Source organism: Lemur catta, chromosome 3 (genome assembly GCF_020740605.2).
Source record: "Lemur catta isolate mLemCat1 chromosome 3, mLemCat1.pri, whole genome shotgun sequence".
Taxonomy (NCBI): domain Eukaryota; kingdom Metazoa; phylum Chordata; class Mammalia; order Primates; family Lemuridae; genus Lemur; species Lemur catta.
In genome coordinates, this window is record NC_059130.1 from 33040901 (window position 1) to 33065992 (window position 25092).

At 47.9% G+C, this 25092-nt stretch overlaps 1 protein-coding gene across 1 annotated transcript; it reads right to left on the reverse strand.

The window, feature by feature from the left end:
• Positions 1–3568: 3568 nt before the first annotated feature.
• On the reverse strand, positions 3569–24780 carry SLAMF9 (SLAM family member 9). Its single transcript, XM_045546530.1, has 7 exons — positions 24721–24780; positions 24647–24673; positions 23323–23374; positions 20877–21023; positions 5131–5472; positions 4095–4367; positions 3569–3942 (listed from the first exon to the last, which is right to left on the reverse strand). Exons 1-7 carry the CDS (start codon positions 24778–24780, stop codon positions 3737–3739), a joined length of 1107 nt encoding a protein of 368 aa, XP_045402486.1. The 3' UTR covers positions 3569–3736.
• Positions 24781–25092: the final 312 nt, after the last annotated feature.

Here is a 25092-nt window from a genome sequence, read left to right on the forward strand (position 1 = left end):
ATAACTTGTTCCCTCACTGTGCCAGAGGTGAAAGTTGACAAAAATAGTCCCTGAGGTTCAAAACTAAAAATTTTCCTCTAAGTTATCCTTGATTCCTAGTCATTAACTTCTGGGAAAGCTTCTTCAACCAGCTAGGATTCAACCCAACCTAAGTATCAGCCAGCCCACATATTTTCATCCTGCTGGCAGGGATATAAAAAAATGTTTCTCTCTCTCTCTCTGTCTCTCTCTCTCTCTGTCTCTCTCTCTCCTGGAGCTGGGACACTCTCCTCCTCTTGCTCTTGAACATCAAAACTTCAGACTCTCTGGCCTTGGGACTGAGAATTATACCATTGCCTCTCTGGTTGGGAGGCATTTGGACTTGGACCAAGCCATGCTACTGGCATCCCAGGGTCTCCAGCTTGCAGACAACCTGAGTTAGGACTTAGCCTCCATAATCATGTAAGCCAATTCCCCTAATAAATCCCTTCTCATATGTCTATATCTATATCTATCCTATTGGTTCTGTCTCTCTGGAGAACCCTGACTAACACACCTGATATTTTGGCAGGCCTTGTGAAGGAAGGATCAGAGCTGCTCCATAGCATTGCATACAAGGTATGGTGTCACTTCAGAGAAGAAGTCTCCTTGGCATGATTAGGCACAGGTCTTCCCAATCAGCAAAATTTCTCATTGTCCATAAATAAGCAGATAATTTCCTGACATCAAATGAGCCCTGGAAGTTTAAGCACATAAAATTTTAGTAGTGACCATATTTGATGTGTTAAAACTGCTTGTACCAATTAAACACTACACAACTATCCCATATTCTAGAATGGAAAGCGGGGGTGGCTTTAATAATCAATAATATGGATTTTTCTATAGTATAATGTATGAGTGCTCTTAATCAGGATTATGTTAACTTAAATAAATTATATCTGAGTTTTAAAAAAAAAAAGAAAATGTTGTCCATTCCAGGGACTCTGTTGACCACATGCCTATGAGCATATGTCCCATCGGCAGATCAGAAAAGTATGGTTTCTCATATATTACCATTTAATTTTTTTGTGTGCCTGTCTTCTGTCCCAATGAGACACTAAGTGCCACAAGGAGGTGGAGCTTGTCTTATTCATTGAATTCCCCCATTGGAAGAGCCCCTGCCTGCCACTCCAACCTAGTTCCTCATCTACCTCTTCGTCAGAGTGGGTGTGGCCTTGCTCTTTCTAGAATTTACTGGGCCCTTTCACGTATGACTGTCTTAGCACTTAGCTTCTGTCTGGATAGAATGCCAATTTCTCCTTCCCTGGATTCAATGCTGATCACAGGTTAAATTTCTATTGACCCATTCCCTTCAGGACACATTCCTCCCACCATGCCCTCATTTTCACCCTAGCCCTTGTCACACTTTGTAATTGTATCTTCACACACTCCACAAAGAGTTCTTGAGGGCAGAGGTATCTTTTCTGCCTCTTTAGTGCTTGGGAAATTCCTTACACTTAGTATGTGCTTAAATATTCCCCTCTTCCCCAAGTCTGCTCTCACCTATTTCAAGTACAAGGAAATTTTGCAGACTATAAAATGCTACTGAATGATTATTTTCCTGGCTTCTTGCAGAGGAAGAGGACTGGGCCTCTCTGAGCTTGTACTCAACTTTCTTTAGGGTCTTACCCTTCCTCTTCCAGGTGGTCTGGGCTGTTCTGAGGCCTCAGCCCTTCTCTGTTCAGAAATTGGGTGTGAGAAGAAGGGACTTTGCCAACTCTCAGGGAGATCCCTGGGCCAGCCATACATTCATTCCTTTGTTCACTTTCTATGTACCAACCTCTGAAATACATGAGAAATGAGCTGCCTCTGGATATGCAAGATGGACTCCAGGTGATTTTTCCAGTCTCCACCCCTGCAATGGTGCCTCCTAGGAAAGGTATGAAAGGAGGCAGAGGAATTTGGAGCTGCAGGATATTTGGAGGCAGGGCTGCTCCAGGACTAAGGGAAGCACAGAGAACCAACCTCAGGCCAGGGACCGCCTTCCAGAGGGACAAGGGCTCAGGCCCTCAGAGAGTAGAGGGGATCAGTTTGCCAGTCCTAGGAGCTCCTGGGAACTGGTTTCCCAACCTCACTACCTTTTCCCAAGCTGCAAGGGGCCCTATATCCTGCAGAAAAACCTAGGGAGACCCTAACTCCTGGCTTCTGGCCCTGCCCCATGCTGCTCTCAGGACCCTCTTCCTGGGTAGTCCTGTGCCAGCTCACGTGCTTTACTTTGCTAGAAGCAAGGTACCCTTGGTCTCCTTGGTGTACCAATGCATTCTACAGCCCCCTTCACAGACTCCATGTTTATTTTTTTGAAAGACACTTTGGAGATCACCATCCTTCTGCCCAAAGACACAGGGGAAGGAGAGATACAGAGCAATGTCAGGCATGCCTCCTGCCACATGGCCCCTGCTGACCCATTGGACCCCCTTCTGAAACTCCCTGTGGTCCCGAGCCCATCCTACCTCTGGGAGCCAAGGCACTTGCTTAGCTGTGTTTCTGTAAGAGGTCCAAGCAGCTGCCCCTCTGCCTGCCTCTCCTTCCCCCTGTACGTTCCTTGGGAAGAGGGACTGTGGCTCAATGGAAGTTTGCTGAACACACAGTCCCAGCCCAGAGGCAAGTGGTCTCTGGAGATGTGACCCAGGGCTCTCCCCACCATAGCCTATATCATTTTCTCCAATTCACTCCCACCTACACCTGTCCTGTCACTTGGGTGGCTTCTAGTTCCCTCTCCAGCCCCCCTTTTCCACCCCATGGCAGCTGCATAAGTAACATCTACAAGATTTGATCTGGGGAGAATTATGGAGACCTGGGCAGTGGCACACCTGGCCTAGGGGAGGAAGTCAAACCAATCACTGGGCCAGGAAAAGAGCAAGAACATCAATTTAAGGGTCTTTGCAAGGAGGTGTGGGCATTAACCCAAGACAAGATGCCAGAGAGAAGGCCTGAGACATGGAAATCTATAGGGAAGGGACAGACAGCACAGTAATACCAACCACAAGCAGAAATCAAGAGTTCAAGGTATCAGCTATTGATCTGGCTGAGTGGTCATCCCTATGAGGTAGGCACCAGAGGCCCAGAGCAACCGTCGTCAGGGAGATGACTGAGAAGTCCCTGGGCTCAACTCAGACCCAGAGTAGAACTGAGCTGGGTCCAAGACAGCTTGGTGGGGGGGTTGGTGAAGTAAATTTATGGGCCAGGATGAAAGTGATGGTGACAGAGCAGAGGAATCACAACAGAAATAAGACCACTTTTATGCAGACTTCTAAGTGCTTGAAATTCTCCCATTTGGGAGTCACAAGTGCATCTGGGTTAAAAGGAATCTATCACTTTCCTCATTTAAAGCGTAAATAGCAAGTATATTGGTGGGGAATGGGACAGGGCAGTGACAGCATACCAATACTTCACTGTGAAGGTCTTTGGACCCACTTTCCTCCCCAAAGGTGGGCTTGAAAAAGCATGTGGGCTTGGGGGAGGGCACCTGGAGTGGAAGAAAAAGATAGAGAAGTGAGTTTGCCAGAGCCACTCAGCGAGGACACAAGGACCAAACACAGCTCCTCCAGCATAGTGGTCACTTAACTTGACTTTATTGCCAGAGAGTCTTTCCTCAGGATGCCCTTTGGATGCCCACCCCTGAGCCCCTCTCCTCCCACCCTGGAGGAGGAGAGTCGAGGAAGGATATCCTGGGGGCTGGGAAGAATCAAAGCTCAGGACTGGGTTCCCCAAGGAGCAGTCAGACAGGGCTGGGGTCAGGCGTCCTCTTCTTCCTCAGTTTCATTCTGTTTCTCCTGAGTTTCTTCATCCTTGGCATTTCACCTCTTTTGCAGACTCGGATGATCCAGAGCCCCACGGCCAGGATTACCAAGAGCAAGAGGAGAAGCAACCCCTTGGCCAGGAGGCAGAAGGCTGTTGAGGGTTTCTCAGAAGGATATCTGGGATCTGGGACAGAAGAAGGGAGGAAAAGGGGGCTCAGCAGAGGGAGGCATGACTTCTAAGTTCTTGAAATTCTCCCATGTAGGAGTCACAAGTCACGAGGCCCTTGAGGCACGGGTCTCATGTCAGATCAGGGGCTTTCTCCAGGGTTCTGGTACCTGCACAGAAGGAACCAGCAGGGATCAGACGAGAACTGACATTGCTGATGGGGTTGCTGGCCCTGCAGGTGTAGGAGAGGGCACTGTCCCCAGGCCTCCAGGATGTGCTGAGGACAGGACCTTCATGTACTGTATCAGTGTTGTCCCCCCAGGAGAGCCAGCTGTAGTTCACGTCCATGCCTGCCTTCTCCACAGAGCATGTCAGGGACATATTACAGGTGCGTTCCCCAGAGATCTCAAAGTTCACAGTGATTTGGGGTTCTGACAGCTTTCCTAGAGGGAAGGAAACACAAAAACATGCTACACAATCAGGAATTGGATCTGTTTTCCTAAGCTCCTCAACCCTGGGGTGCTGGTGCTGCCCTCTGACAGCCCCTTCACCTAAACAACAAATAAGCAAAAACAAACAAAAACCAGCCATCATAAAACCTGTGGTTCCGGGGTCTCCAGGGCAATTGCTAAGATATGCAGAGCTGCCTTTGCCATTTTCTGCCTTCCCTTTATGCCTTCTTCCCTCTCTCTCATACCCTACCTTCCTCCAAACTCTATTCTGCCTCCTTATCCCAAATAATATTATCCCCCAAAATATTATCATCCCTCCCAGGGGCATTTGTATTTTAATCAGCATCTCTTCGAGATTCAAGGTAGAGTCAATATGACAGGTACTAAGAAGTTTGGGTTCAAGTAGAGAGAAGATACTGGCTAGTAGCCCTCAAATCATGCAGGGGGATAAGGGGCTCAAGAATGGAGCTGGTGTTCATCGCAGAATGCATGGCCTACTGGGAGAAAAGGGCCCCCTAGAGGGTCTGTACACAAAGCTAGCCCTGGGAACAGCCCAGTGCCCAGTGCCTCCTTGCTCCACATGTCTCCACCTGCTGCCGCAGCTCAGGGACTGGGGTTGGACCACCTGGAGACAGTCTGCCTTCTAGTCCCAGCCCCTCAAACCACAACTCCAAGTCCTAAGACCCCTACTCCATGGTGTGGGAGGCTCAGGAAAGCTCCAAAAGCAGCTTTATGGTTCCCAGCCCAAACTCACGGTGGACACGTAGATTGTAGTGCCTCGTGGCAAAGATCTGGGATGTCCCCAGGTTGACTTGAGCTTGGTAAAGCCCTGAGTCCTCCCAGGTCAGATTGCTGATGTGCAGGGAGTAGCTGGGCCCCAGGAAGCTCACTCGGCCCTGGTAGTGTGGGTCGGTCACTGTGACGGTAGCGAGATGCCCCTCTTTCTCTGGCACCACAGTTGCAAGCCTCTTGCGGGAGTACCAGATGATGTCCTCAATCTCTTCATCAGACGGTATTTCCAGGGGGAGGTAGATGGATTCATGAAGGACCGCGACCACTTCCTCAGGATCCACATCATCTCCAGAGTCCCCTTTGGCTGCAGATATAGGAAGAAAAGAGATGGAACAGCCCAGCTGGTGTCTCTGGGCTGCTAAGCCCAGCAGTGGGGCTGTGGCTCAATCTCGCCTGAGCAGCTGCTCTGGCCCACACACTAAATCCTGTCTTCCAGCTGCCTCTTCGGGCTCTAGATTTCCACTGCACCTGAGTTGAGCAGGAGCCAGGAGTTGGCTCCCATCTGTCCCTTCACCCTCTAAATTTTACCTTTGCCTTTGCCATCCTGGGGCTGCTCCCCTTCTTTATCCCCAGGTGTCCTTGTCTGTTGGTCCTGCCCTAAAGCCACATCCTATTCCTTGTTACTCCAGAAAAGCTGACATGTTGAGTACCAAAGGAAGGGTCTTGCTAGCCCTGCCCAGTGGAGCAGGAGAACAGAAGGGGAAGAAGGCAGTCCTGCGCAGGGGCTGCCAGTCTCACTCACCCTCCTGGAGTAGCAGGAGAAGGAACAGGCAAGGAAGGGCCCCCATGTCAACAGCCCTGGCCCCAGGTGAGGTGACTCAGTCGGCCCCCAGGGCTGCGAGGAAGACCGTGTTAGGAGACTCCTAGAGACAGTGCCTGCCTGGCAGGGCTAAGGAGAGGGAAATGACTCTCCCCCTACCAGCAGCCCTCTAACTTCCTCCATCCTCGCTAAGCCCCTCCCTATCCATGATGGACAGTCGCTCAGCCACTGACTCATGTTGCCCATCCACCAAACTCAGCTCAAATCCCACTTCCTAAATGAAGCTTTCCCAGACCTCCTACCCTCTGGATTCCCAGACCCCCATACATGCCACATACCCTGAACTCTTAGAACACTCCCTATCCTGTCATTTGGCTCCCAGCATAATCTGCCCCAGCTCCCTCTTGGCAGTTCCTATGTTGCTGTGATCACTGGATCTTATAAACATCTTATTATCCCCAGATAGATGCCACCTTTCATTTCCTCTGCATGTTCCACTGTCGCCGCCCCCATGCTAAACACCTGTCAGCACTCAGTTGATGTCTTTAGAATGGATGAATGAATGAAGTATTTCTATTTAATGCTAGTTATGTTCCCATTTGAGAAACTATTCAGAGGGGAGAAATTTTTTATCCTCTTTAAAAAAAGCAGTTTGGACAGGAGAGTTGATCTAGGTTGTTGATATTATGAAAAGATTTTAAATCATTCCATAAGAATATGATGTTGATCAAAGCGATAGGAAATCAGATCCAGGAAGAGACTGCAGAGGATAGGATCAGGGTGAGAAAAAACTTTCTGATAGAGCTGTCAAGGATGTCATGGGTTGCCTTGGGAGGTAGTCTCTGTACTTTGGGATTCAAGCTAAGACCAATCACTTGCTTGGATTGTCTGGTCTTAGCTTGCAAAATCTCTGGCATCAGACAGATTTTCAGATTGGAAAATCTTTAGGTTTCTTCTAATAATCATTTCTATGAGTCTGTGCCATGATGAGGAAGTAAGAGTGGGTCTATAGTGGAGGCAGACATTTGGTTTCAGTCCCATGCCAACATTTCATATCTTTTGGTTAGTGAATTCAGCACTAGATTAAATGTTTATGGAGCAGCTTCTATGGCCCACATGCTGTCCCTAGTGCTGTGGAACTAGCAATGACCAGGAATTTTAGATAGTGACTTCATGGAGCTCAGAGGCTAACAACGGACATTGGACAAGTAACTACAAGTTTAATGAGTCTTACCAAAGGAAAAATTGAGGGCACCTAGAACAAGGAGATCTGGCAAAGTTGGGGTCAGGAGGGCTGGGGAAAAGCTATCAAGGAGAGATGGTATTTAAGGTGAGACCTCAAGGATGAGTAGGGTCTGCTAAGTGCAGAACAGAATGAAGTCAGTAGTTCTTAAAGTTCAATTTTTGAGTATAAAGCCACAGGGATTGGGATTTAAAAAAAAAAAAAGTAGATCAGGTTCCAGTCTGAGTAGAAACATTTTTATACAAAAAAGTTGTTTAAACAAATAAAATTAGATCCAGCAACACCACTACCGGCTATACACCCAAAGGAAATGAGATCAGTACATTGGAGAGGTATCTGCATTCCTATGCTCACCACAGCCTCATGCACTCTGTAGAAGACAGGGAATCGACCTACACGTCCGTCCACAGATGAATGGGTAAAGGAAACGTGGTACATGCACACATGATAGAATACTATTCAGGAGTAAAAAAGAAGGAAATTCCGCCATTTGTGATGACATGGATGAGCCAGAAGGACATATCAAGTGAAATAAGTCAGACACAGAAAGACAAATCTTGCATGATCTCACTTATTATATATGTGGAATTTAAAAAATCAAACTCAGAAGTACAGAGCAGAATGGTGGTTACCAGGGGCTGGACTGGGGAGACTTTGATCAAAAAATGAAAAATTTCAGTTATATAGGAGAAACAAGTTCAAGAGATCTATTATACAACATAGTGATTATGGTTAATAGCTATGTATTGTACTCTTTTTTTTTTTTTTTTTTTTTTTTGAGACAGAGTCTCACTCTGTTGCCTAGGCTAGAGTGAGTGCCGTGGCATCATCCTAGCTCACAGCAACCTCAAACTCCTGGGCTTAAGCAATCCTCCTGCCTCAGCCTCCCGAGTAGCTGGGACTACAGGCATGCGCCACCATGCCCAGCTAATTTTTTCTGTATATATTTTTAGCTGTCCATATAATTTCTTTCTATTTTTAGTAGAGACGGGGTCTCGCAATTGCTCAGGCTGGTCTCGAACTCCTGAGCTCAAACAATCATCCGCCCGCCTCAGCCTCCCAGAGTGCTAGGATTACAGGCATGAGCCACTGCACCCGTATTGTACTCTTGAAAATTGCTGTGAGTAGATTTTAAGGGTTCTCACCACAAAAAAATGGTAAGTATATGGAGGTAATACATGTGCTAATTAGTTCAATTTAGCCATGTTACAATCTATACATTTTTTAAAAAAACATGCTGTACACCATTAATACATACACTTTTTGTGAATTCAAAAAATACAAGTAGGCCGGGCATGGCAGCTCACACCTGTGATCTAGCACTTTGGGAGGCTGAGGCAGGAGTTCAAGACCAGCCTGAGCAAGAGTGAGACCCCGTGTCTACAAAAAATGGAAAAATTAGCCAGGTGTGGTGGCATGTACCTGTAGTCCCAGCTACTTGGGAGGCTGAGGCAGGAGGTTCTCTCAAGCCCAGGAGTTTGAGGTTGCTGTGAGCTATGACGATGTCACTACAATCTAGCCCGGGAGACAGAGACTCTAGCCCAGGATGCTGTCTCAAAAAATAATAAAAATAAAAATAAAAAATGATAAAATGAAAGCAAGGAAAAAAATAAAACAAGGTCATGTGCATAACGTTAGGACTTTAAAGGCTAAGTATATCAGTTAGATTCCCTGAGCAGCAGGTGCTGGAGTTAGAAGTAAAGGAGGTTTAATAGAGGGGTAATGCCTGCGAAAGACAAAAGGGAAAGGAGGCAGGATTGAGACAGAAGAGCCTCAGCTGGTGATGTAAGTATCACAGTCTCAGCTGACTCACCAGGGATGTCTGGTCAAAGGTTGCCCATTCGAAGAGGCCCGTGTTAGACAGGCGTGTCCAGGCGCCAGGACCCTGGAACCAGACTCTGCACAGCCTGGGTGGGGGCTGCCCAGGCAGAGTGTGAATTCTGAAGGTGCTGCGGCTGGAGCTGTCAGCTAACTAACTGCACTCCTCCCAGACAAAGATGAGTGTTCTTTGGAAGGAAGCCCGAGCGGCACCTTTGTGAATGCTACAGTGAGTTTGCTGATGGCCAGAAGGTAACTGCATTTAGATTTATTAAACCTGTCTCCATAAATAGGCATAAACAGCCCATTATGCCAATTGAAGAGAGAGAAATAATTTCCACCCCCAGTCCTCACTAAGCTCTCTCAGTCCAGTGTGGAGAAACTGGCTTCTCAGAGCATGATTTTCAAGTCTAATTTTCATTCTTGCTCATGGACTGTGATTCAAATGCAAAGTCATTTCTGTCTCTCACTACCCCTCTAATCTTACTCAATGGGGTAATCTTCCCTGCCCCAGATGAGAACTCTGGCCCTGGTGTCTTGTCTCAGTTCACAAATGAGTATTTCCCATCCTATGTAATATACAATATTCCAGTACTACTTTTTAATCAAATAATCTCCCCTTCTGGCCTTGTTTCAGGCAGGAAGCCTGCAGTGGGGGAGGGAAAGGGCTCTCTGCTCTCTGCAGGTACTCAGCTTACCTCTCCCTCCCTGCTCAGCTCAGCAGTGCTCCCCCTCAACTCGCTTCCCCCCACCCATGTTTCCCCTCTCCAGAAGGATGGGGAGGGTGGGGAGGTGACAAAACTATTCTTACCTGGCTGAGTGGCTTTGCACTCCCTGGGCCTGGTAGAAGGTTAAGCTGAACTATTTTCTGTTGAGCGACAGTTTTGCTGGTTAAGAGTTTTCTCTTGTTCCCTCTTTCCTACCCTTGACCTGGGATGGATGCATCTCTATTCTGGGTAGTCCTTTCAACTCCTTCATCAGCCGCTGGACATCTGAACACACATCTCAATACGTCCCCTCCCCCTCCCCTATGACCCTATTGTTGTACAGCACCCAGGACCACCTAGCAGGCTGTCTTGTGAGTAAGCCCTCACTGCCCACCATAGACATTCCTTGCCCTGACAGATTCCAGGATCTATAACACAGCAGTATGCTCCTGTCTTCCTAATGGGAGCCTATAATCCGTTTTAGCTTTCCCGGATCTGTCTTAGGCTCCTGTCCCCTCTGACTCTCATCTGCAGGGCACACGTTCCAAAGCTCCCCAAGTCCTCTCCGTGAGGTCTCCCTCACCTGGCTTGTTGTCAGAGGTAACATGACTTATCCTTTGGGGAAGAGGTGGGGACTCACAGTAAAGTAACAGATATTTCCAAAGAAGTTGCTTTCCAGATCTCCCTTTCTCCACCCTCCATCCATGGATGAGGGGGTTCCAAGAGCAGTGGCACAGGTTCTCCTTAATTTGCACTGTCAATTCCACAACGGGAGATCTCCCTCATGGGGCCTTTGATCTCCTGAAACCTGTCACACGGTCAGCTCAGTGTAACTGAGGCAGGAGGAGATCCATTCTGACATCTTGCTACTTCAGACATTTAGGGCTCCCTGTAGCATAGCCTGTTCACCCACCTGACTTCTACACTGCTGTCATGGGCAGTTTCATGACAGGGTCTCCCCTGAAATTTGCACCCTGGGCAGTCTCTGCTTTTCTGCTTCCAGGCTTTCTCTGCAATAGTATAAGCCCACTCTACCCAAGAGCAGGTACAGCTGGGAAGTATGGGCAGGGGTGTGCATGCACCAGCCAATGGAGTTGGTAGATGTGGATAAATATCCCAGCCCCCTGCCCTGTTCCATGGGACAATTCTGAGGCATGTTCTCTGTGGTTCCTCGGAGGGATTGGGCCTCAGTTGTACACAGCAGTAATCAGCTACTAACACACCCTTTTCCGGCTTTTCTCCCTTTCCTGTCTCATTTTCCTCATTCTTTCTTCTTGGATCATATCCCAGAAAGACTTCCTCCACCCACGTTCTTATCAAAGGGTGTGCTTTGGAGGGAGACCAAACTAAGATATTACTATATATGAGAAAGTAATCGCACCAGTAAAATTTAGTTCTTCTCTCTCTTCTGCCTAGGTCATTAGGAGCATATAAGCCAATGAGAAATAAGACCCCTACCCCTATTCTGATCAAACAGCCTTGGGAAAGAAGGAGCAGAGAAAAGCTGGCCTTGCTCTCACAGTGAGAATGAAATGAGGGCAATAAAGCGTCAAACCTTTGCTCAAACTCTCCTCAGCTTCACTTCAGATGAGGAAAATGGGGACCCACATGGCAGAGCCTTGGCCCTGAAAGAGCCATTAACAAGTAAGTTCCAAATAAATCACCTCCCTCCCAAGGCAAATCATGTCAAGACCTACATGTAACTTCTATTCCAGGGCCAGCCTGTGCACTTTTATATGGTTTCTGTTTTTTTGTTTGTTTGTTTGTTTGTTTTCCTTTTCTTTTTCTAAGTGTTATGTTAAAGGTTTAATTATTCAATTGAACCATGAAGGTGGCTGGAGAAAACTGAAAGAGTTTGCAAATTGTTGAAGTGCGCCCAAAGGAGTCATGAAATGCAGGAGAAAAGAGTGTTCCTTATAGAGGGACCGACCTGTGCAAGATCCTTGAGGTGGGAGAGAGCAGTGGTGGAGGCACAGACAGGATCTCCAGCAGGTGGGGTGGAGAGAGGGAGGTGGAGAGGAGTCTAGATGAGGCTACAAACATGGACTGGAGTCAGCTCACCAGGGCCTGTAGACCTGCTAAAGAGTTTATAAGTTATATGCACTCAAGGTTACCTTTGACAGGGAGGGGAAGTATAGGATGGGAGGCAAAGGGAAAACATAGGGTAGAGGAAAAGTTTTATTGCTGATTTTTTTTTTAAGAGTGGAGAGATTTGAACATATTTAAATGCTGAGGGGAGGAGCCAAGAGGAAGAGGGGTTGAAGGCATAAGTAACCAGCAAGAATCAAGGCAGCAAGGCATTTCCCCCGTGCCCCACCCTGAGAAGGTGGGAGGGAGCCAAGGTTCAGAGCCCTGGAAGAGAAACTGGTCTTAGGCTACAAGATGGTCCTCCACTACAATAAGAAAACATTCAGAAATGAAATTTAAAAACAATATAAAAATTTTAGAAATAATTTTACAAACAACATATCAGAAGATATGCAACAAGAGAAGAATAGGCATTGGTTATATTTATTAGATTAATTGAATGTTGAAGTGATTCCTAAATAAAGCATATATCTAGAATTGTTTTAAAATTCTATATTGTTTAGTTATATTAATTTTTATGTTTAAATTACATATGGCACAGCTTGGGTCTTTTTTCTTTTTTTTTTTTTTCTTCTTTTTTATTTTCTTCTCCTAATTTGATAAGTACTAGAAAGCTTGTTTTTGATATTTAAAAATTTACATAAAAATCTGGTAAAGAAAGACATTTATTCTTTTTTTTTTTTTTTGACTCAGAGTCTCGCTCTGTCACCCTGGCTAGAGTGTCGTGGCGCCAGCCTAGCTCACAGCAACCTCAAACTCCTGGGCTCAAGCGATCCTTCTGCCTCAGCCTCCCAAGTAGCTGGGACTACAGGCATGTGCCACCATACCCAGCTAATTTTTTCTAAATATTTTTAGTTGTCCAGCTAATTTCTTTCTATTTTTCAGTAGAGACAGGGTCTCGCTCTTGCTCAGGCTGGTTTTAAAATCCTGAGCTGAAACGATCCTCCCGCCTTGGCCTCCCAGAGTGCTAGGATTACAGGCCTGAGCCACCGCACCCTGCCTTGGTTACTGTTAATAAAAAAGCTCTTGGTGCCTGTTAAAAAAAGAAAAGAAAACATGCGCAGAGATGCAGACAGGTTTGTATGTGGCAAGAAGTTAAGGGGAGTCCCACCTAATGGTTTCAGTTTTCTCTGTAAAGTGGAGGCAAAGTCATCTACTGACACTGAAGGTTGAAGGGAAAGGCATTTCAGGAGAATGGACGCAGTTCGAAACAAATGAGGCAACCGTGTGTCAAGGTTTCTTGGGACAGTTCCAGTTTAAGCCTGTTGTCCTGGTCTAATTATCGATAGTGAGCACTTTCACTCTCAGAAAAGTGTCTTGGTTTTAGAGAAAAGAAAAGAAACGAAATGAAAAGAAAAGAGAAGAGAAAAGAAAAGAGAAAGAGAGAGGTAAGGAGGGAGGGAGAAAGGAAGGAAGGAAGGGAAAGAGAGAAGGAAGGAAGGAAAGAAGGAAGGATGGAAGGAAAGAAAGAAAGAAAAGAAAAGAAAGAGAGAAAGAAAGAAAGAAAGAAAGAAAGAAAGAAAGAAAGAAAGAAAGAAAGAAAGAAAGAAAGAAAGAAAGAAAGAAAGAAAAGAAGGAAGGAAGGATGGAAGGAAGGAAGGAAGGAAGGAAAGAAAAAAGAAGGAAAGAAGGAAAGAAAGAGAAAGAAAGAAAGAGGAAAAGAAAGAAAGAAAGAAAGGAAGGAAGGAAGGAAGGAAGGAAGGAAGGAAGGAAGGAAGGAAGGAAGGAAGGAAGAGGAAAAGAAAGCAAGCTGGTTTGGAGGATCAATTATGTGGTTACCCTAGAACAGAGGCGAAGTCTCATTAAAAGAATCACAGTGAGATAGCTAAACTTTAAGAGTTCAAGGCTGCCGCTGACTTTTCTGATCAACAAGTTGCCCTGGGGATCTGGAAGGAGGCAGTGGGGCGAGCAGTGGATAAGAGCATGCACCTGGGACCAAACTTCTTGGGTTTCTTCATCTGCAGAATGAGATACTCACAATACCCACACTGCATGTAGGGCGGACGTGAAAATCAAAGGAGGGACTGCCTAGAAAGTATTCAGCACAGAGCTTGGCACACAGTGAGGGCTCAATGATATGAGTGGCAGCTATTACTGAAGGTTGGCTAAGCATAACGATCGTGGGCCCCGGCATTATGAAGACCTGGGGCCCCTTGGTCATTGGCCAGGGCCCGTGGTTATTGAAGAAAAAGCACAGGAAGTCTCTAACATAAGACACGTGAATAGGTTTATTCAAGAACATTATCTGGCAGCACCAATCAGCCCCTGATCTGAGAAGAGAGCGGGCATTGCTGCTGGGACGTACAAGCCAGCTCGGCATTTTACGTGCCAACAGCCTGTTCACTGGATCAGCCCATTACACATGCAGAGATATAACACGCTGGGCTGATCCCCTTTAATTACACTGCCTGAACAACTCCTTCCTTGTCTCTCAGGCCTCCCTGAATCCCAGGTGGTTCATACACACACTTACCCTTCCCTCAACTCACCTCTTAAGTACAATTTGTCTGCGCTTCTTTCCTATAATGGACTTGCTGTGCGTTCCTCTCAGATGCACATCCTCTGACTCCCTTACGCTCACTGCTCTCCAAATGCAGGTTTTGTACCCCACACATCATGATCTTGCAGAGGGCTGGTTAAAATGCTGATTTTTTTGGCCCCATTCCATCCCACTGAGTCAGGATGGGGTGGGGGGGTGGCCTGTGAGTTCACCTGCTTATCAAGGTCCATGGGTGACTCCACACGACGCTAAAGTCTGGGAATCACTGCGCTTCCCCTGCTCTTCTGTTCTATTGGAGCAGAGAGGAAGTTCCTCAGCCAGTGATATCTTTTGTCTCCAATCACAAAAGGTTTCTTTCCCTCCGAGTGAAGCCATGAAATGACAGTCTCTGCTCTATACCTGGTCTGGGCATGGGAGAACATGGGAGAGGCTCTGGGAGCTTTTAAGCTGTTCTCCTCAGCTTTCTGAGCAGCCATCTCACCGACTGCCACAGGGAAGCAGGAGCAAGGCCAGGGACCTTCACCCTGAGACATTCCCCTTGCACCTTTTCACACATGGGGCTTCTTTCACAGAACTTGTTTGAAAATAGGATGCTGTTGCTAAAAGAAAAAAGTTTAGAATCTACTTATCTTGTCCAACTCCTTATTTTATAAATTAAAAACTAAAAAGCAAATAAACGAAAACAAAAACCTAGAGGTCCAGGTAGTGGAGGGACTTCTTCCAGGTCCCACAGTTTAATAACAAAGCTTGGGCCAAAACTCCAGTCTTCCAGTGTCTTGCTGGCAGGATTTTACTTGATGAAATAAATTTGAGATGTAACAGAACTATGTCTGGCAATGTCCTGGCACATAGAAAGCCCTTAGTACATGTTATTATTATTGTTGGTGTCAGTAGCAATTAGTATTTGTATTCATTTGTTATTATGAATTTGTATTTGGGACTGGAAGCACAAAAAGAAAGCACAGAGGTACCCCAGAGGCGTGGCCGAGCAAAGCCAGCTGGCCGCCCCAGTAGGTGTGCACACGTGTGGTGTTTTCTGTAATGAATTCAGCACTGGTCAGGCTCTGACTCTCCACAGTGCAGGCTCAACTCTAACTCATCAATGAAACACGGAGCTTGCGTTATCGCTGGGGTAGAGGTTGGGAGAGATAAGCAATATGCAACAATCAGACAAACTATAACATCGAGTAATAAAGTACTGTGAAGAAAAACAAAGTGGGATAAAACAATACAGAGGGAGGGGGCTGTAAGGTTTCTTTGAAGTAGCCGGCGCCAGGGAAAGAAAGACGAGCAGAGTTGAAAGGGATAAGTAAAGAGGTTTTATTGGAGCGCTCCCGGGTGGGGGTAACGAGTCCCTGAGAGAGGGGGACCCGGGTGAGCCACACGGGACCCACGGAGTGGTACCAGGGAGGCCCGCGCCACCCAGCAGTCTGAGTGGGTTTATATAGGTTCTTAGGGATGGGGGACGGGAGCTTCTTCAGCCAGGAGATGTCGGTGCGAGGAGTGAGGAATTTCTTTGCTTCAGCTTTGGGGGGGTATTGAGGGATAGGAGGGACTTCTTTTTTTCCATTAGGGAAGGGAGGGGTACCTGTCACCTGCCTTACATTCCGGCCTTTTAGTGATAATAGGGCGCTGCGGTCTTTCTGGCTACTTCCTGCTTTTGAGGGGCGTAGTGGGGGCTTTGGGCCGGAGTCGGCTGGTGGAGGGGTGACTGGAAGAGGAGAGTAGGGATGAAGAAGCATCTGGTTTACTGTTTCTCTGGATAATTCCTGCAGGCGGCATTGGAGAAACGGTAAAAGACAGGGGGCAAAGAGAAAGATTAGTCAAATGGTGACAATGGGTCCTATTAAGGGTAACAGCCAAGTGGCTAGTGGGGACTGTATCCCTCCGAAGGAGGAAGTACTCTGCCCGTGGCGATTGTGTAGCTCTTTGCTCAGGGTGTCGAGTTTGTTTGTGTTTTGTTCTATAAGGCCTGACTCGTAGATGCAGTAGTAGCATTCCTCGCGGAGGAAAATGCAGGTTCCTCCTTTTTCAGCCGTTAATAGGTCCAGGGCCCTCGGGTTTTGGAGAGCTACGTGAGCCAGAGAAGTCAGTTGTCTCTGCAGGGAAACTAGTGATGCGGACGTGGTTTCCAGGGATAGCTGTAGGCGATCTGCAAAGTCTTGGGCAGAAATGACGCTGTGGCCCAGGGTGCCTCCTGCAATCCCTGAGGCTGCGATGGAGGAGACCACGCTGAGACCCACCATGACCGGCAAGAAGATGACTCGTTTTGAGTGGGGTCCCGGGAGAAGCCACCCGAATTCAAACTCACCATATAGAGTTAACTGAGGGACGACCATGACAGGGAAACAAGGACCCAGGGTGGATGTATTGACGTAGCGAGTAAGTGTTCCCTTGCACCAGGAGAGCTGTCCCGGAGCAGAAGAGGTGGTCGTGGTCACAGTATGGTTAGTGAGACAGTGTCCATGAAGTTGTAGGTTGGGGTCAGTGAGGGTGGTGAGAAAGCATACGTGATCTGCATAAGGTTGGCCTGTGGGCTCAGGTTCCCATAGGGGAACTCGAGTGAGCCGAGTGGAGCACGAGGGACCCGATGAGGGAATCTTTTAGGGATTAGAAAAGTTTAGGGGAACAGCGGCCAGTAGGCGGTCGTTGAAGGGAGGCACAGAGGAAACAGTGGGAGACATTAGAGATTATTTTGGAAGAGTTTAGGAAGACGAGGGTATGTTCAATAATATTTAGCCAGGAGGTAAGAGGGGAATGTTTAGGGCAGGAGGAAAGTTGTCCTGCTAGAGTTTGTTCTGCTTCCAGAATATCGATAGATATTTGAACCTGTGTCTGGTGGGCCAGGACGTATTCACGGCTGACATGAATAGTCTCTGAAGGGTAATAGTTGTATATTTTTTAGTATACTTTGCCTGTGACTTTAATTTGTAGCGCTGGTCTTAAGGGTAGAGGATATCCATGTGAAAGATATCTGAGTTGGTTTCTGGAGGCTGAAGCAGGTATCTGTCTGCGTGGGCCTGGAGAAGTTGCCTGAGAGGCAGAGACAATGGCATAGGCTGCCTGGCATTTGCTGTCCTCACCTGTGACAGAGCTGCCATCAACAAAGATAGTTAAGTCCCCTGTAGGGAGTGGCTTATCTGACAGATCAGGTCTAGGGGTAGTGGAGGTTTCAACCATCTCTGAGCAGGAGTGTGAGGACAGGGTTAGGCAGGGAATGGGGAGCAGAGTGACAGGGTTTAGAGTTGGGGATTGAGATAAAGTAATGGTGGGATTTTCAATAAAAAAGAGATGGAATTCCTGTAGTCCAGACAGAGTGAGGAGGGCTAAAGAGCGGTGAGTTAGAAGGTCCTGTAAACGGTGGGTGGAGAAGACATGTAAGTTCTGTCCCAGGGAGAGTTTCAGGGCCTCCCTGGTGACAGTAGTGGCTGCTGCTAAGGTGCAGAGACAGGGTGGCCAGCCATGGACCGTGGTGTCCAGCTGTTTGGATAAGTAGGCCACTGGGGTGGAAATGGGAGTAGGTCCCAGAGGTTGGGTGAGGACGCCGAGGGCCAGGCCCTGGCGCTCATCCGTGTAGAGGTTAAAGGTTTTTTAGGATGAGGGAGTCTTAGAGGGGGTGCTTGTAGGAGAGAGACGCGAAGTTTTAGGAACGCATGACAGACAGCCTGAGGGTTTAAGAGAGGGCCAGCAGAGGCATCATGTGCTGCCTCATAGAGGGGTTTAGCAAGGAGAGAAAAGTTGGGGATCCAGTGTCAGAAGAAACCAACAAACCCGAGGAAGGACAGAATTTGTTTAGCAGTGGTGGGAGGCTGGAGGTCGCGAAGAGCCTGCTGGTGAACAACAGTGAGATGTCAGGAAGTAGGGTGAGACTAAGTCCAAGGTATGTGACAGTAGGCTTAGACAGCTGAACTTTGGAGGGGGCCCGTCATTGACATAGTAGCAGCATTTCTCCTGAAGGAAGATATAGGTCCCTCCTTTTTTGGCTGTCAGTAGATTTAGAATTAAAACACTTTTGTGGTTTTATTAAGAGCAAACTGGTATTTTAAGAATACCTTGTGATTTTAACAAAACCTTTCTTTTTTAAATTATACCTGACTCAACCATATATAAAATTCTTTTGTAAATTCCTTTTACGAACTTCATCATAACCTATACAGACCATCTACGACATACTTGGGCTTTCTTTTTTGTCCTAAATTTCCTCTTTTTCAAATAACCAGCCATTCTGTTCCAGGACAAAAAGTCACTACACAAGATCTTTCTCCACACAAATTATTCTCTTGCTGATTATTTTTAACAAAATTACATTTCCATGTTCATAGCTTTTCTACATCTCTTTTTACCTTATTAGTTATGTTCTATCTTGGTTTTATTTTTCCCTCCAAATCTAGGCTCTGAATCAATTTTTAAACAACCTCTGAATTAAACAAAATACACATACAATTTTTTAATGTAAACTCAGGGTTCAGACAGGAGAGGGTATGTAGGGCTTGGTAAGGTGGGAGAGGCTGTGGGTGGAGCTGAGGAATCTGGAGAGAGAGAGAGAGAGGAAGAAGGGCGGAGGCTCTGGAGGAAAAGTGGAGTGTGTCCAGCTTGGTTAATAAGTCCCTTCCCAATAGCGGAGCAGGACAGGAGGGCATGATAAGGAAGGAATGGGTGATGGGACGGTCATCTATCGCCAGGTTAGGGGACCAGTGGTGGGGGGTTGAGAGGGATTGCTGTCAATACCCACGACCGACACCTGGGAAGGATAAGTAGGGCCTGAAAAGGAAGGCAGGACAGAGTAGGTAGCCCCCGTGTCAACCAGAAAGGACACTGCCTTACCCGCTGCCTTGATTGTTACCCTGGGCTTGCTGAGGGTGATCGGGGTCATTGAGTCGGGGCCTCTTCAGTCTTCAGCAGCCAGACCCAAAGCTGCCATCGGCAGGTCTAGGGATGGAAGGACTGACCCTCCGGACTTCTGTCCCAAGAGGCAGTCACTTTTCCAGTGTCCCTCTTGACCACAGCTGGGCAAGGCATGGTGGGTGGACGTGGCTGCGGACACCACTTGGCCCAATGGCCTTCCTTACTGCACTTGAAGCAGGCACCTGGTGGAGTGTGGCTGGTCACCTTAGACGAGGCCGATGATTTTGCGAGTCCCACCCGGCCTCAGGGCTGCAACCAAGGCTCGGGCCTGCAGGTGTGCCTTTGGTGGACATGGGCCTCCCTTTGGGCCTCTGCCTACTCATCTCGGGAATTGAAGACTTTAAATGCCATATTCACCAGGTCTCGGAGAGGGGACTGAGGGCTCACCTCTGCCTTTTTTTGAATTTCTTTCTGATGTCAGGGGAGGACTGAGTAATAAAGTGAGTTGCAAGGACAGTAGTCGCCATGGGGAAGGTAGGATCTAGGCGGGTATATTGGATAAGGGCATCTGTAAGGCGGCTGAGAAAGGCCGCAGGGTTTTTATCTGCCTGCTGAGTGATTTCCCTGAGTTTGTCATAATTTACAGCATGGTGGGCAGTGGCCTGGAGGCCGGCAAGGACACACTGCAACAGGTGGTCCCTCTGCTGCCCAGACGCACTCCTTTTTTATCAATAGTAAGCGTAGAGGATAGTATAACAAAAATATCATGCCAGGTAAGGTCATATGCCTGTGTCAGGTAACGGAACTCTTTGGTGTAGGCTGTAGGGTCATTAGAAAATGAACCTAGGCGCTTTTCAATCTGAGAAAGGTCAGAAAGAGTAAAGGGAACATGTACGCATACAAGCCCATCAGCGCCTGCCACCTCCTGTAACGGCCAGAGGAGGGGCTGGTCCGAGGGGTTTGGTGGGAGCGAGTGTGTTGGCTGACTGGAGAGGTCAGCGGCAAGCGGCTGGGCCCTGTGGGAGGATGGGCAGGTGCCTGTGGGTATGGTGGAGGTCGGGTCGGGGGAGGGCTGAGAGAGTCGGGTGGATCGGAGAAAGCAGAAGGGGCATCTGAAGAGACAGACGTCTGGTGGAGAGTTAGAGGGAGAACAGGCAGGAGGGGGGGGATCCAGCACAAGGAGGACTTGTGCGGGGTGGCAGGTCAGACAGAGAGAAGGACGGGAGCGCAAACAGAAAAAGGCTTGGACATATGGGATCTCCAACCATTTGCCATTCCTGCGACAAAAGTTATTAAGGTCTTGCAGAATATTGAAAATGAAAGTCCCATTTTCAGGCCATTGGGAGCCATTGTCCAATTTATACATTGGCCAGGCAGTGTTGCAGTAAAGAATGAGGCGCTTGGGCCGGATGTCTAAATCCAGGGCCTTCAGATTGGCCAGCAGACACCCCAGGGGCATCTCGAGGGAAATTTTGGTCACCCATGTCACCTCAACCAGGATGGGGAAACAGCCAGGAACAGTTTCCTGGATACGGAGGCAGCAAAAGTCTGGGGGGACGTCTCCACCCGAGACTAGAGTGCCGGCAGGGAGAGGGGTGAGAGGAATTCAGGTGTCCCCGAATAGCATCAGCCCCTGGAACGGGGGAGCCTCCGACGTGGGCCCACGGTTTAACGGACAGGGAACAGCTTCTCGGAAGGAACAGAGGCTCCTGGGGGATCCGGGTTGGGAGAACACGGGGTGACTCACCCAGGCCAAGGTCGTCAATCAGGGACTCGAAGGCAGTCAGCGGAGGTCCGGGTCCGGAAAGTGAGAGTTCTCGGAAGGGGGTGGCACAGTCAAGCAGCTGGCGCAGCCAAATGCTCCTCCTGGGTTTCAGCACCAAATGTAAGGTTTCTTTGAAGTAGCCGGTGCCAGAGAAAGAAAGACGAGCAGAGTTGAAAGGGATAAGTAAAGAGGTTTTATTGGAGCGCTCCCGGGTGCGGGGTAATGAGTCCCCGAGAGAGGGGGACCCGGGCGAGCCTCACGGGACCCACGGAGTGGTACCAGGGAGGCCGCGCCACCCAGAAGTCAGAGTGGGTTTATATAGGTTCTTAGGGCTGGGGGATGGGAGCTTCTTCAGCCAGGAGATGTCAGTACGAGGAGTGAGGAATTTCTTTGTTTCAGCCTTGGGGCGGGTATTGAGGGATAGGAGGGACTTCTTCTTTTTTCCATTAAGGAAGGGAGGGGTACCTGTCACCGGCCTTACAGGGGCAAGAAGTCACCTTCCGTTAGGGTGTTCAGATCGAATAGGCCACTTGCAGCTACACTGCCCTGACGTTTCCCCCCTGCACAGTACCTGGAGTACCCAGGCAGTATCTGGAGTTGTCCACAGAAAGCTACCTGGGAGCATGGTGCTGGAGGAAAAGAGATGAGCTACAATTCAATAGCTGGATGACAACCTAGCTTTGTGTCTGTCTCCAGTGTGACTCCTGTGATAGAGTCAGACTAGGACTTGGATGGGCACTGTCAGGGTTTATTTCTGTGACTCTCCTTTTGCAAGAGCTCCATGCCATGCCATCTCATTTTTCTAATAAAGCACAAGCCTTCATTTGATCATTTGTTTCTTTAGGGATAATTTGTGTATCTTACTTGTGATCTACTAAGTATTGACTCAATACTTCGGGACTCAGAGGGCAATCTGGCAATCTGGCAATCTCATTTTCTTGTTTTTCAGGGCTACTTACTATCCTCCCCTCCCACCATTAATTTTTTTTTTCTTTTTTGGCACTGAAGGACTACTAAATATTTTTCTTGATAAAGGCTGCAGCTCTTCCATTATTGCATACAAAATGCTTTCTCTTCCCTGTCAAGTTCCCCAAAGAGCTTGTCATTTATTGATACAAGTTTCATGTCACCCATGGCACTCTGCTCTCTGGGTCAAATCCTTCCACCTAGGGGAGAGTTGAGCCTGCGCTGTGGAGACTCAGAACCCGACCAGTGCTGAGTTCACTACAGAAAACACCACACATGCGCACACACCTACCTGGGCGGCCAGCTGGTGTTCCTCAGCCACACCCCTGGGGTTCCTCTGTGCTTTCTTTGTGTGTGTCCAGTCTCAAATACAAATTCATAACAACAAATGAATGCAAATACAAATTGCTAATGACACCAACAATAATAATAACACAACATGATTCCAGCTGGAACCCAGCATACCAAGAAGGAGGAAAACCTTCCTTCTCCTCACCTTGTTCTAAAGACGGATTTTACATGTTGCCTAGTGCAGAATCAACCTGCTCCAAGGAGAGGTCTGGCCTTTGCCCTCAGCTACTGGGTGGTGATCTCTACGCCCTGGAATGCCATGTCCGGCATTCTATGTGCCAGGACATTGCCAGAATTTTGACCTTGGAGCATTGAAGGTGGCTTGGAGTTTGGGCCATTGGATTGTGAGACTGGATTTCCTGGGCCTGAGAGGTTCCCCTTCTCCAGTGGTTAAGAAGTGGGGAAGCCCTTGGGGATTCCCCCCGAAACTACTAGAAGAGGAAACGGAGGGACAGAAGCAGAAGTGAAAGATTTAGGGGCAGCTACTATAACTGCTCTGTGGCAGGGGAAGAGGAGGTAGAGAGAAGAATTTTCCTAGGATTGGCAACTCCTGGCAGTAGGAATAGCCAGTTTGGTTGACTGTGAATAGCTTCACTGAGGGAGAGAGAAGGGGGCACAGGTATAGTTCCTAACTCTTTGCTTTTCCAAAGCTCACCTAATGAGGTGTTACCTAAAGGCTATGGAGCCCAGACCTTCTTCAAGAACAGTGGTTGCTGAACTTAAAAATACCTATGCAACCTTTCCTCGGTGCAAATATTACCAAAAAGTCCAATACAATAAAAATGGGACTGTTCTGGTAGAAGTTAGAGGGTATAGCCTATCTCCACACCTTTGCTTAAACCCCAAGGCAATTCTTTAGAGCTTGCAGATGGGCAAAGAAATGGGCAGCACTGGCTGGTGGAATTCCTGAACTTCTACCTCCCTTTCATGTAGAATGGCTACAATTTCATGCTGGGCTTACAAAAGGATTTCCTGTGGGGAAAAAACCTTCCCTTAAAAAAACCTCTCTTCCACTCTACTCAAAATCCTTTAAAATAGTGTTTATCACCCTTTTTATAGCCCAAGAACCACAGAAGAATGCCATTGTCTCCTATACATAATCATGGCTCACTCTGGCAGAGGTCCTCAAAGTTGGGGGGGCACCCCCCTGGGGAATCATTAACCTGGGTTTAGTGGGATGATCAGAGAGATGAAACCCAAGGGACATCATGCAGGGACCATGCAGACTTGCCCAGCTGAAATGGTTTCCTGCTGCCCATGGCCTGCGTGGAAGGGTGTTATGAAGCAGGAATATTCAAGGGGGCCATGGGAAAGATGAGGCTACAGATGCTGTTCGTTACCATCACACAGTGTCCGCTTGAGAAAAGATGATTCCCAGTGGCAGGAACAGCAGGGCCAAGTCCCTGAGCAGCCCTGAGATTTTATAGCCGACTTCACTGCCCTCTTGAAGTTGCTAGAAAGCACAGAGCCCCATGTGTAGCCTCCCCATACCCACGGATAGAACAGTAAAGCCTGCAACTTGGATACTGAGCTTGTTCCTTGCTGCAACTTACTTTCCTACCCTACTTTCTTCTTACTTAATTTTCCTAACTGATTGATATCTCATCTTGCAACATTGTATACATTTTGTAAGAATTTAGTCCAGGGTACAGTTAGAGAGAACACAGTCCACACAGGGCTGCCTCGCTTCTGACACCACTTGCAAGTTCAGGGCATTCCAAAAACTATCCTCAGTTCCATAATGTTCTGGAAGGACTCCCAGAACACACTGAAAGCTGTTTTACTCATGGTTATGGCTTATTATAGGGAAAGGACACAGATTAAAATCAGCCCAGGGAGGATACACGAAGGAGTTCAGAGAAGTACCCAGTATGTCCTCTGCCATGGAGTTAAGACAGTGTACCCTCCTGGCATCAGTGTATGACAATACACACAGAGTATTTCCAACCAGGAAAGTTCACCCAGGCCTCAGAGTTTTTGCTGGAGCTAAAGACACTGCCCATGTGCTGGCCTTCAGTCACCAGCCCTTCCAAAGGCCGGGCTCATACCTTTAAACACCAGTCCCTCTGGAGGTGGGAATGATACCACCTGGCCCAAAGCTCCCATTGTAAATCACACTGTTGGACTGTCTGAGTCCAAGGCCCCTAGACAAAGACACTCCTACCAGACATGGCGTTCCAGGGCCTAGAGATCACCAGCCAGTAGCTGAGGGCAAAGGCCAGACCTCTCTTTGCAGAAGGTTGATTCTTTACTAGGCAACATGTAAAATCCATCTTTAAAACAAGGTGAGAAGAAGAAAGGTTTTTCTCCTTCTTGGCATGCTGGGTTCCAGCTGGAATCATCCCAGGCACGGAGTTATCTTATTCCTCCTGACAAGATTCCCTTTTTACTCACTTTACATCCTGCCCTAGTTGAGGCTGACCCAATAGCCCCACCTCCAGTGATAGCTTCAGGTCCAGACCCTGCAGGAATCCAGGGATTGAGGGAGCCTGCTCTGGCTCCTTCGTACCTTCCTCCCCAGCGGCTCTCCCAGGCCTGGACTCCACCAGGGCCTCACGCCAGTACCCATCCCAGCAGGGGCTTTGGTTTCCACCCCAGCCATGCAGAGGCCTGGTCCTGTCTTCTCTCATTTTGAATCTGAAACCTTGGCCCTGGTGAGGCAGGACAAGTGTCTCTCCCCTGGCTTTGACTCTCCCACAGATCAAACCCCACAGGTCCCAGGTAGCCTCAAGAGCCAAAATCTATGACTAGGAGTCAGGCCTGAAGATCATGACAAAGAATGGTAGAAATGGGATTCTCAGAGGAATTCCCATCCCATCCCCATTATGAGCAAGAGGAGCACAGACGTAATCAGCCTCTCTCCGGACCACAGGGCACCTTC

Excerpts from the sequence above, each read along its gene's own strand:
- SLAMF9 (XM_045546530.1), bottom strand. The coding sequence starts at position 24,780 with ATGGGTACTGGCGTGAGGCCCTGGTGGAGTCCAGGCCTGGGAGAGCCG. Across the intron at positions 24,674-24,720 it reads GAGAGCCGCTGGGGAGGAAG|GGTCTGGACCTGAAGCTATC; the intron begins GTACGAAGGAGC and ends GGATTCCTGCAG. Across the intron at positions 4,368-5,130 it reads CTACAATCTACGTGTCCACC|GAAAGCTGTCAGAACCCCAA; the intron begins GTGAGTTTGGGC and ends CCTTCCCTCTAG.